The following is a 13,057-nucleotide window of genomic DNA, read 5'->3' as shown; positions in this document are numbered from 1 at the left end:
GTGTACGTTGCTGTATGCAAGGATTTTCTCTGAACTGTCAACTTCACGGGCTACAGGGAGATCAAAGCACAAATTTGGAAGGTACAACAGAACAAGCTCCATGACTAGTAGAACATTCCAAACTAACACAAATTAGTTGTAACTGGCTGTTCCTCATCAAACTCTGGCAAATCACAAAGGGAAGCAATGACTTGTAAAATAGTCCAAAAACATGCAATAATTCATTTTATTTGTTTCAGCTCCCAGCATAACATCTGACATATTTGCATCAGCACTGAAGGACTTCATTCTACATTTACGGGCAAGCACCAATCAGAAATAAGGAAAAAAATCCCTCCCACCTGCTTCCTGATAGTTCACTAAACTAATCTAAATGGTAGTTTTAAAGTTTTGAAGATTGCCAGTTTAAAAATCTTGAATCTGCTTAAATATTCTAAAGCAACCTTAACCTGAAATCTTTATATTATTTTGAGAGGAAACTCCTGGTGTAAACAAAGCATTTAGGTGAGAGCAACAGCTGCCATTGATTCTTGGCTTCTCTACAAAGTCAGTGAACAAAGGCTACAATGATATTGCTGTGATGTGTCTCACAGTCTCATTTCACAAAGCCTCTAACCACATGCAGAGGAAAGGGCGGAGAATATTCGCTGCTCGATCGTACACTGCCACTTGAAATAATTGTTACAGCTGCTTGTGTGTGAAGCAGCCTTTCTGTATGGACAAGGATAGAGCCACATGGCTCGAGTTGCTCTCCCAGCTAGCCCCTTCAGCATAGTTGGTCAGTCAGTCTAGATGGGAATCCCAAAAGAGTCGGCATGTAGAGGTTATCCCAGATTCAGAGTTCTATATTATCACTCCCTCTCATAACAGTAAACACAGTGACAGTAATGGAGCTGCCAAAAGGGGAGAGCTTCTTTGTGAGACAAGGGTTAAAATCTACCGTTCTCTTTCTCTTTTGGTTACATTATTTTATTTAGTTTGTCTTGTATTGTATTGTATTGTATGATGAAAAGTTTCAAAAAGAAATTATGTCCCCAAAAAAGAAGAAAGAAAATCTTTCAACTTGCTCTCTCTTCAAGTTATTCTGTTTAATATCCTCTTCCTTACCTTTCCTGTCTGTGGCATTCAGCACTGCCATCTCCTCTTTCAGGGCACAGACAGAGGCCTCCCGCACTAGAGCTGAAAGATCTGCTCCCCTATAAAAACAAACAACAAAAAGCCAATGAGTCATTTTAGGGCGCATTTTTTATCCCAAAGGAGAGTTGTAACAGCAGAAGTGGAACGAATATGGGCATTAAAATGTCACTGAACAGACATTTAAATAAAATTATTTCCATTCAGCAAGGTGTGCCGGTTAGTCTGAGATGTGCTCTTTTTATATATTTTGGGGGCAAACTGGGATTAACATGTGTTAATTTAGATTCTGTAAGCATATGCTGCAAGCCTCCTTGACACATTTTACAGAAGTACACTTGCTTTCAAAATAAACGTAAACTAGGCACAGAGGTTTTTCCTATGCAGAACCTAATGCATTTCAGTGTCATAAACAGGAAGATTCAAAGAAATCTGGAACATTAGGCAGATGTGTTAATGGAGATAAAAAGGCAAGAAGATGAGGATTTGGAGTGATGTGTTTATTTTCTACTACTGATAAGGCGGTATCATAGAAGGACCAACACTACCTACAAGTGGCAATGGAAGATAAAAAAGAGAAATTTACTTACGTATAACTATCACAGCAGGGATTATGAGCAATTTCTTCAAGGTCCACATCAGTGTCAAGCGGGGGTCGGGTTCCATCCTATAAAAGGTGACAACCGGGGAAATGTTTAGAGACATAGGGCATCAACTGCAACCACCCACGGAGCAATCGTTTCATCCTACAGCAGGGATGGGGTACATTTTTCAGCCCAAGGACTGCATTATTCCATTCTGGGGACAGGGTTGGATACGGCAGGTGGTTGGTGGGGGCAGGATGAACAGTGCAGAGAGAAATGAATGTGAATTTTGTGTTTGTACGGTAGGCCAGTCTCAACACACAATCCCATGCTCCTCCACCCAGACAAGAAAGAGGCATGATCACACCTGGGGAAAAACACAAGGAGGATGCAAATCAGGACTGGCAAAGGGTGTGGCCTGGCAAGATCCCCAACAGCCAAATGGAGAAACCAAACTGTCAAGGAGGGAGTGGCTTTCCCAAGTCCTCCCTCCAAGCTACTAATCAATCACACAAACTATTCAGTAAGCTTCTCAGGAACACCCATGGCTGGCTTGGGGCACTCACAGTTTCTTAACCCGGGTTTCTTGATTCGATGCCAGCAAGATGTTGTTATTTGCCACCAGGGCTTTATGAGGTTCTTAAATTACTCACTGTCCTCAAGGATTTAAAATACTTTTAAAGAAGAAATAAACAACAGGAAAAACACTGAATCAAAAGCCTCACAAACAAGTTAACAAGTCTATAATGTTGTTTTAAAAAATACAAACACTAGTACCAAATGGCATGACTAAAGAGAGAACTATGTGAAACATTGCTTGGTTGTTTCCACATAAAACAGAGAAAGCATGGGATTTTATTCAGCAGTGTTTTTCTGCTGATGGAAGGCACTTTGACCCAGTGGAGGCCACCATCAAGCTGTGTAACAGGGAGGAAGGCAAGTTTTGCAAATCCTTCATCCTCTTCAGACCCTGAATCCAGGGGGTGGGGGTGGGACACTTGTGGAACAATGTGGCATGTGGTTCTAGAGTGGGTAGTATGAACTGGAAAAAAAGATTGTCTCCCTTCCCACTGAAGGAAGCGTCTGCTGCATCAAAGAGCCCTCTGTTAACATGCATGACATATCTAAATTTGCAGACATAAAGGGCACTGGCTTAGGCAACAGCTAAAAATCCTAACAGCACTGGGAAGAATACAATCACCAGACTTTCAATAAGGAAGGAAAAATTTGGCAGTCCACAAACAAGTTCTACCAGCCAGGCACCAACTACTTATATACTTATGCATCAGAAAGGCAGCTTGAGAAATTGTTTGGAAAATTGCCTGCCTGGGAAACATTTTTCAGTGACTAAATTTCAAGCCTGCATTTAGATATGTAGGAACAAGCCAAAACACACTTTATTCCATTTACAGCAAGACAAGCTTTGTCTTCTTCCAATCTTGCACAGAACCAGCTTTGTATGCAGTTTTGCTAATTTCCTTAACACAACCTGAGCTAAAGAGCAGCACCCACATTCATTAACCCAATCCCTTCACTTTTTTCCAGGAAAACATTTCATTAATCTCTACCAGTCTAAGTTTGGCTCTAGGCCAAAGTTGGCTCAGTCCTAGAACCAAAACCTGCTTTAAAAAACAACATTCTGTACTCAGATACAGAACGCACAAAACACACTCATTGTGTCAGCTCTGAAAGCGACAAATATGTGCACATTGTGTTTAAACAAATTCAGTTACTTGCAAAGTGGTTGTAGTAAAGCCGCTCGCCCCCAACTGCCCCTCCATCACCTGTCTTTGCTCTCCGGCCAGACCAGGTTTCTGGCGCAGGTTGGCGAGGGTTTACTTTTCACAAACACAGGCCGAAATAACACCGGTAGAGCTGCCACCACTCCCTTTGTTCCAGGGGAACCCAGAGTCACAACCCAGGGAGAAGGGTGTGTCTCATTTACCTGGCAGTTCCCCCCCTCTACAAGCTGAATCCACAGGCTTGCAGACAGAAATTCTCCCGGTAGAGCGTAACTAAGCGGAAGGCTAGGATTTAGCTATTCCCTCGGAAAAGGCACAAAAACCAACAGGTTCTTCTTTAAAAGTTTATTTTAAAAGAATAACACAAAACATGTTGAAAATCAACAGGCACTTCTTTTGAATCTTACAAACAAGAAAATAAAAACGCTGTAGAATCTAACTAGCTTTACATACTCACAACAACACTCAGTTAGGGTAGTCAAAGTCTTTTCAAGCATCTGCGTACTAAAGGTGTTTGAAGATTTCCATCTCAAAGGACGAAACGACGGCTATAGATGGATGTTACAGCCGGGCATCTTTGCAAGTTGCAGAGCAATGGCAGAGAGCAATTCACAAACAATTCCTTGATCCTTTTATCTACAATTCTTACTTTGCGTCGTAACTTGTTAGCCAATCAGAAAGTCCTAATTGATCAATTTACCCTTTTGCAGCTGGGTCAGTTTTTTGGTTCGAGCCCTAATCAGAGAATCTTCCTCCCATCTGTGGAAATTAACCAGATCCCCAATTCTCAGCAGTTAGAAAACAAATAACCTCCGGGAGGGGAAAAGAGGTTCACACTCCCAAACCCAGGTGTCAAGCCTTTCATTAAATCAAGGATTCCTTTCCTCCCATAAACCTCTCACACCAAAGAGACAGAAAGTCTGGAGTTTAAAGATACACAGCTCCCTTTCCCAGGGTCCTTGCGGCTGATAAAATACCCACAAGGCCACATTCTTTCACTTGACCAAGGAATGATTTTCTAACAGTTGTAACTTCACTACATCCTCCCCCCTAGAGGGAATATAGGGTTAAGTCCCATTATTCCATCTCAACTATTTTTACAATGAGGTAGATTTTCCTGGACCAGGGGTTTTTAGCAGCTGTTAAACACACATACTAGCAGCATCCCCCTAATCCAATATTTACACAGTTTCAAGATAATTTCTCAGCAGTAAATGCAGGCAGAATACATATCCATACTTCATTTAACAGATTGGTACATCCTAGACAGAGTGTCGGCAACCACATTTTCCTTTCCAGCAATATGAGTGACCTTAAACTGGAAGTCTTGTAGGGCCATGCTCCATCTAGCCAGTTTCTGGTTAGAATTCTTTACTCTTTCCAGCCAACATAGTGGAGAGTGATCAGTCTGAACTTCAAAGAAGGTACCCCACAAATAGGGACGCAATTTAGTTAGAGCCCAGACCAAAGCAAAACACTCCTTTTCAATGGTGGAATAATTTTGTTCCCTGGTTAACAGTTTCTTACTCAGGTAAACCACGGGACGCCAATTTCCTTCTTGATCCTCTTGTAACAAAACGGCACCCAATCCAGTCTGACTGGCATCAGTTTGTACTTTAAACGGCCGTCTCTGATCTGGGGCCAACATCACTTGGTTGCTCGCCAGGGCATGTTTCAACAAATCAAAAGCTCTTTGACACTCCTCAGTCCATTCTATCTTAACTGGCAAGGATTTCTTGCAAAGGTTAGTGAGAGGAGTTACTGGGATGTCAGCCTGATTATTTACCAGCCCCATGAAAGACTGCACCACTTTTTTCACTACAGGGCGGGGCCACTCTTGAACGCATTGCACCTTGGCCTCCAAAGTTTTGGTATTCCCGGACCCCACTCTGAATTCCAATGAAATCACTTTTCCTTGAGCAAACTGACATTTATGTTTCTTCCCGGTCAGGTTTGGATCTTGCAATTGGGCCAAGACACTCTGCACATGCTTAAGGCGTTTTGGCCACAAATCAGAAAAAATCAACTTAACTTCTTCCAATCCCTCCCATTTTCCTCCAAACATACCTAACAGATTTTGAACGCAGGGATTGGGCAAAATGGAACTCCAAGCAAACCTGAAAACATTTTTGCTCTTAACATCATCATACTGTTTCCTAGGACTGAAATTCTGTAAAAGACCCACCAAATTCACTTTCTTCTTGACACAAACATTTGCATTACAAAACTTCTTTTGAAACACAATAAACACATCATCAGGGTCTCTAAAGTCCTCGAGCTGTGGGCAAAGAATTTCTTTGTTAGCCACACCAGAGATAAACTTAGTCTCACAAGGGGAAGTTTCTGTAGCTTCCCGGCAACCTAGGAGAGAATGATCAAAAAACTCAAAACTTCCTATAGCAGCTTGACTGGGTGGAGTTGACCCCCCTCCTCCTGCTTGCCTCTCAGCGTTTGGCTGACAGGGAACACTTGCATAGTTCACAGTTTGTGCTACTAGGGGGTTTGCTGCAAGCGGCTGTATTGAAACTGCAGATCTCAAAACCTTTTCCCCCAAAAGAAAATTTTCACTAACTTGGGGTTCAAGACCTGGATCAAAAGGATCCCCCATACAACCCTTGGAGGTAAACAAATCAGCAGTTGCAGGTTGGGGAATTAATTTTCCACAACCAGGATTACTCTTCTGGAAGTCAGGCTGGTTCCATTGGGACAAAACTGAGTCTTTTTGTAGAGTCACGGTAACAGAGTCTATACTTTGAAAAGAAGGCACAGCAACTCGATGAACCCTGGGGATTACGTCAGACGCTGAACAGGGCCAATTAACACAAGGAGTGGCAGTGCGTATTAAGCCAACCCTCCTCCCAATCAATTCCTCAGATGTTGCAGTCCCAACAGTCTCAGTAGTTTTGGGAGTTACAGTATCAGGCGCCAAACTTCCACCCTCCCTATCCGGGACAAGATTCTCCTCAACCCTCAAACTTTGGGATGTTGTTCCCCAGTTCTCCATTCCCTGTACCTGGGTGGGTGAAACCTTGATGGAACAAACGTTTACTGTCTGTTGTTGCTGGGCAACCCGATATCCCAAGTCATTACCAACCAAGACCGGACTTTTACACATTTTGGGGTCATGCACTATAACCAACATTTTTCCTTGAAAACCCATATACGAAATTGGAATAATAGCAGTAGGTTGAAAAATCTCTTTCACACCAAAGGGACTAATTTTCATGGGTTTATCCTGCATTTGTATAGGCATAACCAGATCACGGGACACACTGGTAATATCAGATCCAGTGTCTCTAAAAGAGTTCACAGCAATTCCGTTGACTTCAATGGGCGCTGTAAACTTCGACATAGCCCACTTTACATGAGGCGCATTTGGACCAGCACCGGTACCCACAGGTCCCACTGTGACAGCATTAGAAGTGGCTTCAGCTGTTCCAGAAGCCATAGCATCAGGAGTTGCCCCACCCTTCCCATCCAGGAGCGGGGTTTCTCCAGCTTTTTGTTCCTCCTCTTCCCAATCCTCCTCCTGCTGCTGAATCAACCGCACGGCAGGGGTGGAAGTCAGAATGGGAGGCTTTGTGTTACCCAGCTGGGGACAAGCTGCTTTCACGTGTCCCGGTTTTTTACAAAAGAAACACAGTCCAGACGTTGGGGACAGTTTAGGTCGCTCTCCCCCTGTTGCAACAAAGTCTTTGGTAGGTGTAGGAAAACCTCGGCTAGGTTCCTTGATGGGGGGGGGCAGATCTTCCAGACCCAGTCATAGGTCTATTCGCATTGTTCCCCCCCTTATTAGCCCAATGGGCCCGATTAACCCTGAAGGACTCAGCAAGGGAGGTGGCTTCCGCCAAAGTTCGTGGCTTTTGATCTGCAACCAAACTGGCAATTTCTGGGGACAGGGAACGCATCAACTGTTCAATCAACAGGAGCTGCTTGATCTCCTTCGCATCCTGAACCCCTTCGGCTGCAAGCCACAGTTCAAAATTCTGGGCCATTTTTGCAGAAAAAACGGCTATATTGTCAGTGAGCCCTCCTTTCTCAACTTTCCGAAAAGCTTTCCTATATTGCTCAGGATGTAGTCCATGCTGCTGCATAACTAGCTGTTTAAACCTTTCATAATTATTTAGTTCATCTTGGGGAAGATTTCCCATCAGCTCTGCCAAGTCCCCACAGACCAGGGGGCGCAAAACCACCATGTACAGTTCCGGAGCAACCCCCATGTCCTTGCAAGTCACCTCAAAGAGATTTAGGTAACACAGTACATCAGTAGGAGGCTGATATTTCTGGAACACCCTCCAATTGAGATTATTTAAAGTCAGTCCTGGAGGGGACGGTTGACGTTGGTTTTCCCCCCTCACAGGGACAGGTTCATACCTTGGGGCTCTGCTGGGCGGCATCCACCCATCCGGGCGTAGCTGTTCCGCCGTTGCATATTCACGTTGAGGTCTTTGAAAAAACTCCTCCTCCTCCTCCACCACGTACCGACGTACTGGCACGCGAAACGGTTGAGCACTGACGGGCGAGTAGACCTTTCCCGGGCTAAACGAAGGCTGTCCCACCTTCCTGCGCACGTCCGGCGCATACGCCTCTCGGCTGTAGTCTCTCTCCGTCACCTCTTGTCGCTGTTGCGGCAAACCTTGATAGTCAGGCGGCATCCGGCTGACTCGTGGCGCCATAAGGATAGCTTGGCCCATCTTCGGACACTTCTCACGGGAACGGAATCCACCATCCACCGGATCTCGTATCCACTCCACATCAAGTCCCTCTGAGAAATCCATCTCTCTAGACTCTGTGTAAACAGGGAAATTTCCCCTAGGACGTGTAGAGGCCATCTCGGCTTGCACCTCCTCACGAGGGGTTAGGGATTGGTAATCTGGCACACCTCTCCCTCCCTCCACACGGCAGGTCTCTTGCTGACCCTTCCGGACCGTCTCTGGAATACTGGTATCCACCAGCTCTTCCTGGGACCCGTCGGAAAACCAGGACGCGGACTTTTCGCTAGGACTTGGAGTCCTAATGGGGTTGGTTTCCACCGGCAGGGAACTAGCTTCTCCCATTACCCCCCATTGATCAATAGTTCTCAGGGATTGTTCCAGGCTTTGCTCCATCCTAACTATCTCTGTCCAAAACAATAAACCGCTTGTAAGCCACAGAAGATACGTGCCAAAGTTTTTTAAAACGTTACAGTGCTTTTCCGCAGGGAAGTTCTAGATCCCACCAAGCTGCCAACATGTAGTAAAGCCGCTCGCCCCCAACTGCCCCTCCATCACCTGTCTTTGCTCTCCGGCCAGACCAGGTTTCTGGCGCAGGTTGGCGAGGGTTTACTTTTCACAAACACAGGCCGAAATAACACCGGTAGAGCTGCCACCACTCCCTTTGTTCCAGGGGAACCCAGAGTCACAACCCAGGGAGAAGGGTGTGTCTCATTTACCTGGCAGTTCCCCCCCTCTACAAGCTGAATCCACAGGCTTGCAGACAGAAATTCTCCCGGTAGAGCGTAACTAAGCGGAAGGCTAGGATTTAGCTATTCCCTCGGAAAAGGCACAAAAACCAACAGGTTCTTCTTTAAAAGTTTATTTTAAAAGAATAACACAAAACATGTTGAAAATCAACAGGCACTTCTTTTGAATCTTACAAACAAGAAAATAAAAACGCTGTAGAATCTAACTAGCTTTACATACTCACAACAACACTCAGTTAGGGTAGTCAAAGTCTTTTCAAGCATCTGCGTACTAAAGGTGTTTGAAGATTTCCATCTCAAAGGACGAAACGACGGCTATAGATGGATGTTACAGCCGGGCATCTTTGCAAGTTGCAGAGCAATGGCAGAGAGCAATTCACAAACAATTCCTTGATCCTTTTATCTACAATTCTTACTTTGCGTCGTAACTTGTTAGCCAATCAGAAAGTCCTAATTGATCAATTTACCCTTTTGCAGCTGGGTCAGTTTTTTGGTTCGAGCCCTAATCAGAGAATCTTCCTCCCATCTGTGGAAATTAACCAGATCCCCAATTCTCAGCAGTTAGAAAACAAATAACCTCCGGGAGGGGAAAAGAGGTTCACACTCCCAAACCCAGGTGTCAAGCCTTTCATTAAATCAAGGATTCCTTTCCTCCCATAAACCTCTCACACCAAAGAGACAGAAAGTCTGGAGTTTAAAGATACACAGCTCCCTTTCCCAGGGTCCTTGCGGCTGATAAAATACCCACAAGGCCACATTCTTTCACTTGACCAAGGAATGATTTTCTAACAGTTGTAACTTCACTACAGTGGTGTTTAATCATTTTTCACTTACGACTTGAGAACATTTTGAACAGAAAAGCAATTAATAGGGTTGCTAGCACAACACATAATGTTCTTGCACACAAGTACAAATTGCATCGGAGATTTGTTTTCTTCAAGTTTCCACAGAAGAAGTGATCAAAGGAGTCCAGATCACAACTGTTGAGATAATATGGCCACATGAAGTAATTTGCTCCATTTGGACATGCTATGAAAACTCAAGCTTAACCATTAGTAGCTGTGAAATCCACTGAATTCAGTCTCTCAGGGTTATTATGAGGATAAAATCGAGAGCAGAACCATGTGGAAGGTCGGCGGTTTGAATCCTCGCGATGGGGTGAGCTCCCGTTGCTCGGCCCCTGCTCCTGCCAACCTAGCAGTTCAAAAGCATGTCAAAGTGCAAGTAGATAAATAGGTACCACTCCGGCGGGAAGGTAAACGGTGTTTCTGTGCGCTGCTCTGGTTTCGCCAGAAGCGGCTTAGTCATACTGGCCACGTGACCCGGAAAAACTGTCTGCGGACAAACGTCAGCTCCCTCGGCCAGTAAAGCGAGATGAGTCGTTCGCGACTCGACTTAACTGTCAGGGGTCCTTTACCTTTACCTTTTTAATCCACAATTTACTACAGTGGTACCTCTAGATATGAACGGGATCCATTCCGGAGCCCCGTTCGCATCTAGAAGCAAACATAACTAGTGATGGCACGTCTGCGCACACGCACGTCGCTTTTTGCTGCTTCTGTGTATGCACGTGACGTCATTTTGAGCGTCTGCGCATGCGGCGAAACCTGGAAGTAACGTGCTCCGTTACTTCCCAGTTGCTGCGGAGCGCAACTCAAACGCGCTCAGTTCAAAGCGTATTCAACCTGAGGTATGACTGTACTTGAAAGTACTCCAAAAGACAGTATTTACTGGAGTCCTTTAGCCTCGCATTCTTACACATCAGCATGTGATGCAAGACAGCAGATCAAACATTTCATTTCACAATAGCTAATTGAATTTAAATAAATTTCAAATGGTGATGTTCTTCACCTCTCTCCAAGTTTTAGCAACAAGGGCAAGGTGTTCCATTTATACCTGACAGCGCTATACTGCCATTTTTCCCAGGAGTTATTTCATCATCTTTTAACCCCATCTTTCCACCACCAATTTTATCTACCCAGCAACCTTGTAAAGCAGGTTAGGCTGAAAGAGTTTCAGAGCTAAACAGGGCTAAATCCTTCAGCGGAAGTTTGTGGGGGAAAACTGGGATGATGTTTCCCAGCAGGAGGCGCATCCTTCCATGTCAACATACATAACTTTTCTACATAATTATCTATAAAAGGATTTGCCTACTGCCCCCTCATAAAATATCAGGGTGGTGTACAGCAATATAAAAACCATTAAAATGATTAAAAACAGCACAAAAAATAATAATTAAAAGGACCGTCTAATCCAGAACATTATGTTATGCATTCAGTTTACGTTTAACTATTCTGAGTAAGGTAAAGCTCTAGGGAAAATTACTTTAAACACACACACACACACACACACACACAGACACACAGACACACACTTACTTTAGTAATAGTCTTTAGAATGGCAAGGCGATCCAAAGGCGGTGGCAAACCGACGTAGAGTGTTTTATCCAGTCTTCCGGGGCGCAAAATAGCTGGATCTAGAATATCTGATAGAGAAACGGTAAAATCCTATTTAGACCCTGGATTCAAAACTGGAAGCACACAAGGAAGACACACCCAGAAGGCAGACCACAGGAAGCTTTTGAGAACAGAAAACGACATTTCTCAAAGTGCCTTCTCTCCAGAAAGAAGGAATGCCATCATTTACCACAACTACATAGCTCTTCTTTACTGCGAAATTATGGGTTTATGCACATATTATGTTGATTACCCAGAAGCAAGTGGTGTGTTTATTTTAGGTAGCTGGCACAGTTAACTCTAAAAAAAAGGACTCTAGATTAGTAGCAGACATCTGATGACTTAGCATCCTGAAGTCAAAAGAAGGACATAGGTGCTTCGGGAACACATCCGCAGCCTAGGCAGCCCTGTGGGAGGTCCCGCAGGGATGTCTAGGCTGCGGATAGCAGCTTGCTTCCCGGAGCGCCGGGCGCCCTGAAAGCAGAGCGCCCGGCGCTTCGGGAACACATCCGCAGCCTAGGCAGCCCTGCGGGAGGTCCCCGCAGGGTTCCCCATGCTGCGGATAGCAGCCTGCCGCCCGGTGGGCGGGGCACCCTGAAGCAGAGCGCCCCTCGCACCGGGCAGAAATCGGCCAGCCCCACAAGCTCGGGGGACAGCAGGGAGGCGCAGCGCCGCCATCCCGCTGTTCCTCGACCTTGTTCGGTTTTCCCGACCTGCTTTGGGGGGGGGGGGAAATAAAGGAAAAAATTTTTTCCTTTATTTCCCCCCCCAAAAAACTAGGTGCGTCCTATGGGACGGAGCGTCCTATGGGACAAAAAATACGGTAAGTACAGGTACCAAAATTCAAATGCACACAGTGTGTTGCTTCTCAAATCCCTAAAATAACTGCTGCTTTACACACACAATTTCCCTGTGATTGTGTGTATAAACCACATACATTATTCTTATTTATTCTTATTCTTATTTATTGAATCTATATACTGCCCTATACATGGAGGTCTCAGAGCAGCTCACAGAACAAGATCAACATAAAAATCACAATATATATATATATATATATATATATATATATACAATCAAAATAAAAACAACAATCCAATTAACATATGTCGTACTTAAGCTGCTGATTTCAGATACGTGTACATGTGGCAGAACAGACACCCACACAAGGCTCCTAAGGTGGAGCTACAACTGTTTTAACCATTCTTACCTGGCCTGTTGGTGGCTGCCATGATGAAAACCTGACGACGAGATTCCAGGCCATCCATCTCTGTTAGCAACTGGTTCACTACACGGACACTGGCACCCGACTATGCAGTGAATTGAAAAGATGACAAAAAGATGTTAAAAAGAAACTGATTGATGCTGACAGCGCATCTTAGCTGACTCACACTGCTGACCAGCTGAGAGGAACTGAGATAGTCACAGTGTCATCAAGGGGTGGCCCCACCCTTCTGTCAAACTTGGAAGTGGGGAGGTCCTAAGGATGCAGTCCACCATCCACATTCTAGGGTCATCCAGCATTTCCATAGCCTTGTTAATATTATTACTAGTACCTGTAACACGTTCTGGGAGCTGTTTCAAGTGAAAGATGGAGTAAAAAATACTAAGCACTAGTTTAAGCTCTTGTTTGTCCAGGTAAACTAATGAATTGCTAGCCCATTCCCTCACAAATGAGCC

The 13,057-nt window shown here is 44.7% G+C and overlaps 1 protein-coding gene across 2 annotated transcripts in view; it reads right to left on the bottom strand.

Moving 5' to 3' along the window:
• Positions 1 to 13,057, bottom strand: part of NVL (nuclear VCP like) — a 97,590-nt gene that overhangs the window by 2,760 nt on the left and 81,773 nt on the right. For both annotated transcript variants that reach the window (XM_081000133.1, XM_081000132.1), the window contains 4 exons: positions 12,588 to 12,687; positions 11,300 to 11,406; positions 1,725 to 1,801; positions 1,108 to 1,196 (listed from right to left, as the gene is read on the bottom strand). In XM_081000133.1, the coding sequence (XP_080856259.1) occupies positions 1,108 to 1,196; positions 1,725 to 1,801; positions 11,300 to 11,406; positions 12,588 to 12,687 (373 nt within the window). The remainder of the gene's footprint in view (positions 1 to 1,107; positions 1,197 to 1,724; positions 1,802 to 11,299; positions 11,407 to 12,587; positions 12,688 to 13,057) is intronic.

The sequence above is a fragment of the Podarcis pityusensis genome, assembly GCF_964106645.2.
Source record: "Podarcis pityusensis genome assembly, chromosome: 3".
Lineage (NCBI taxonomy): Eukaryota > Metazoa > Chordata > Lepidosauria > Squamata > Lacertidae > Podarcis > Podarcis pityusensis.
Note: the sequence above shows the minus strand (reverse complement) of the source record. Positions and strands in the feature narration are given on the sequence as shown.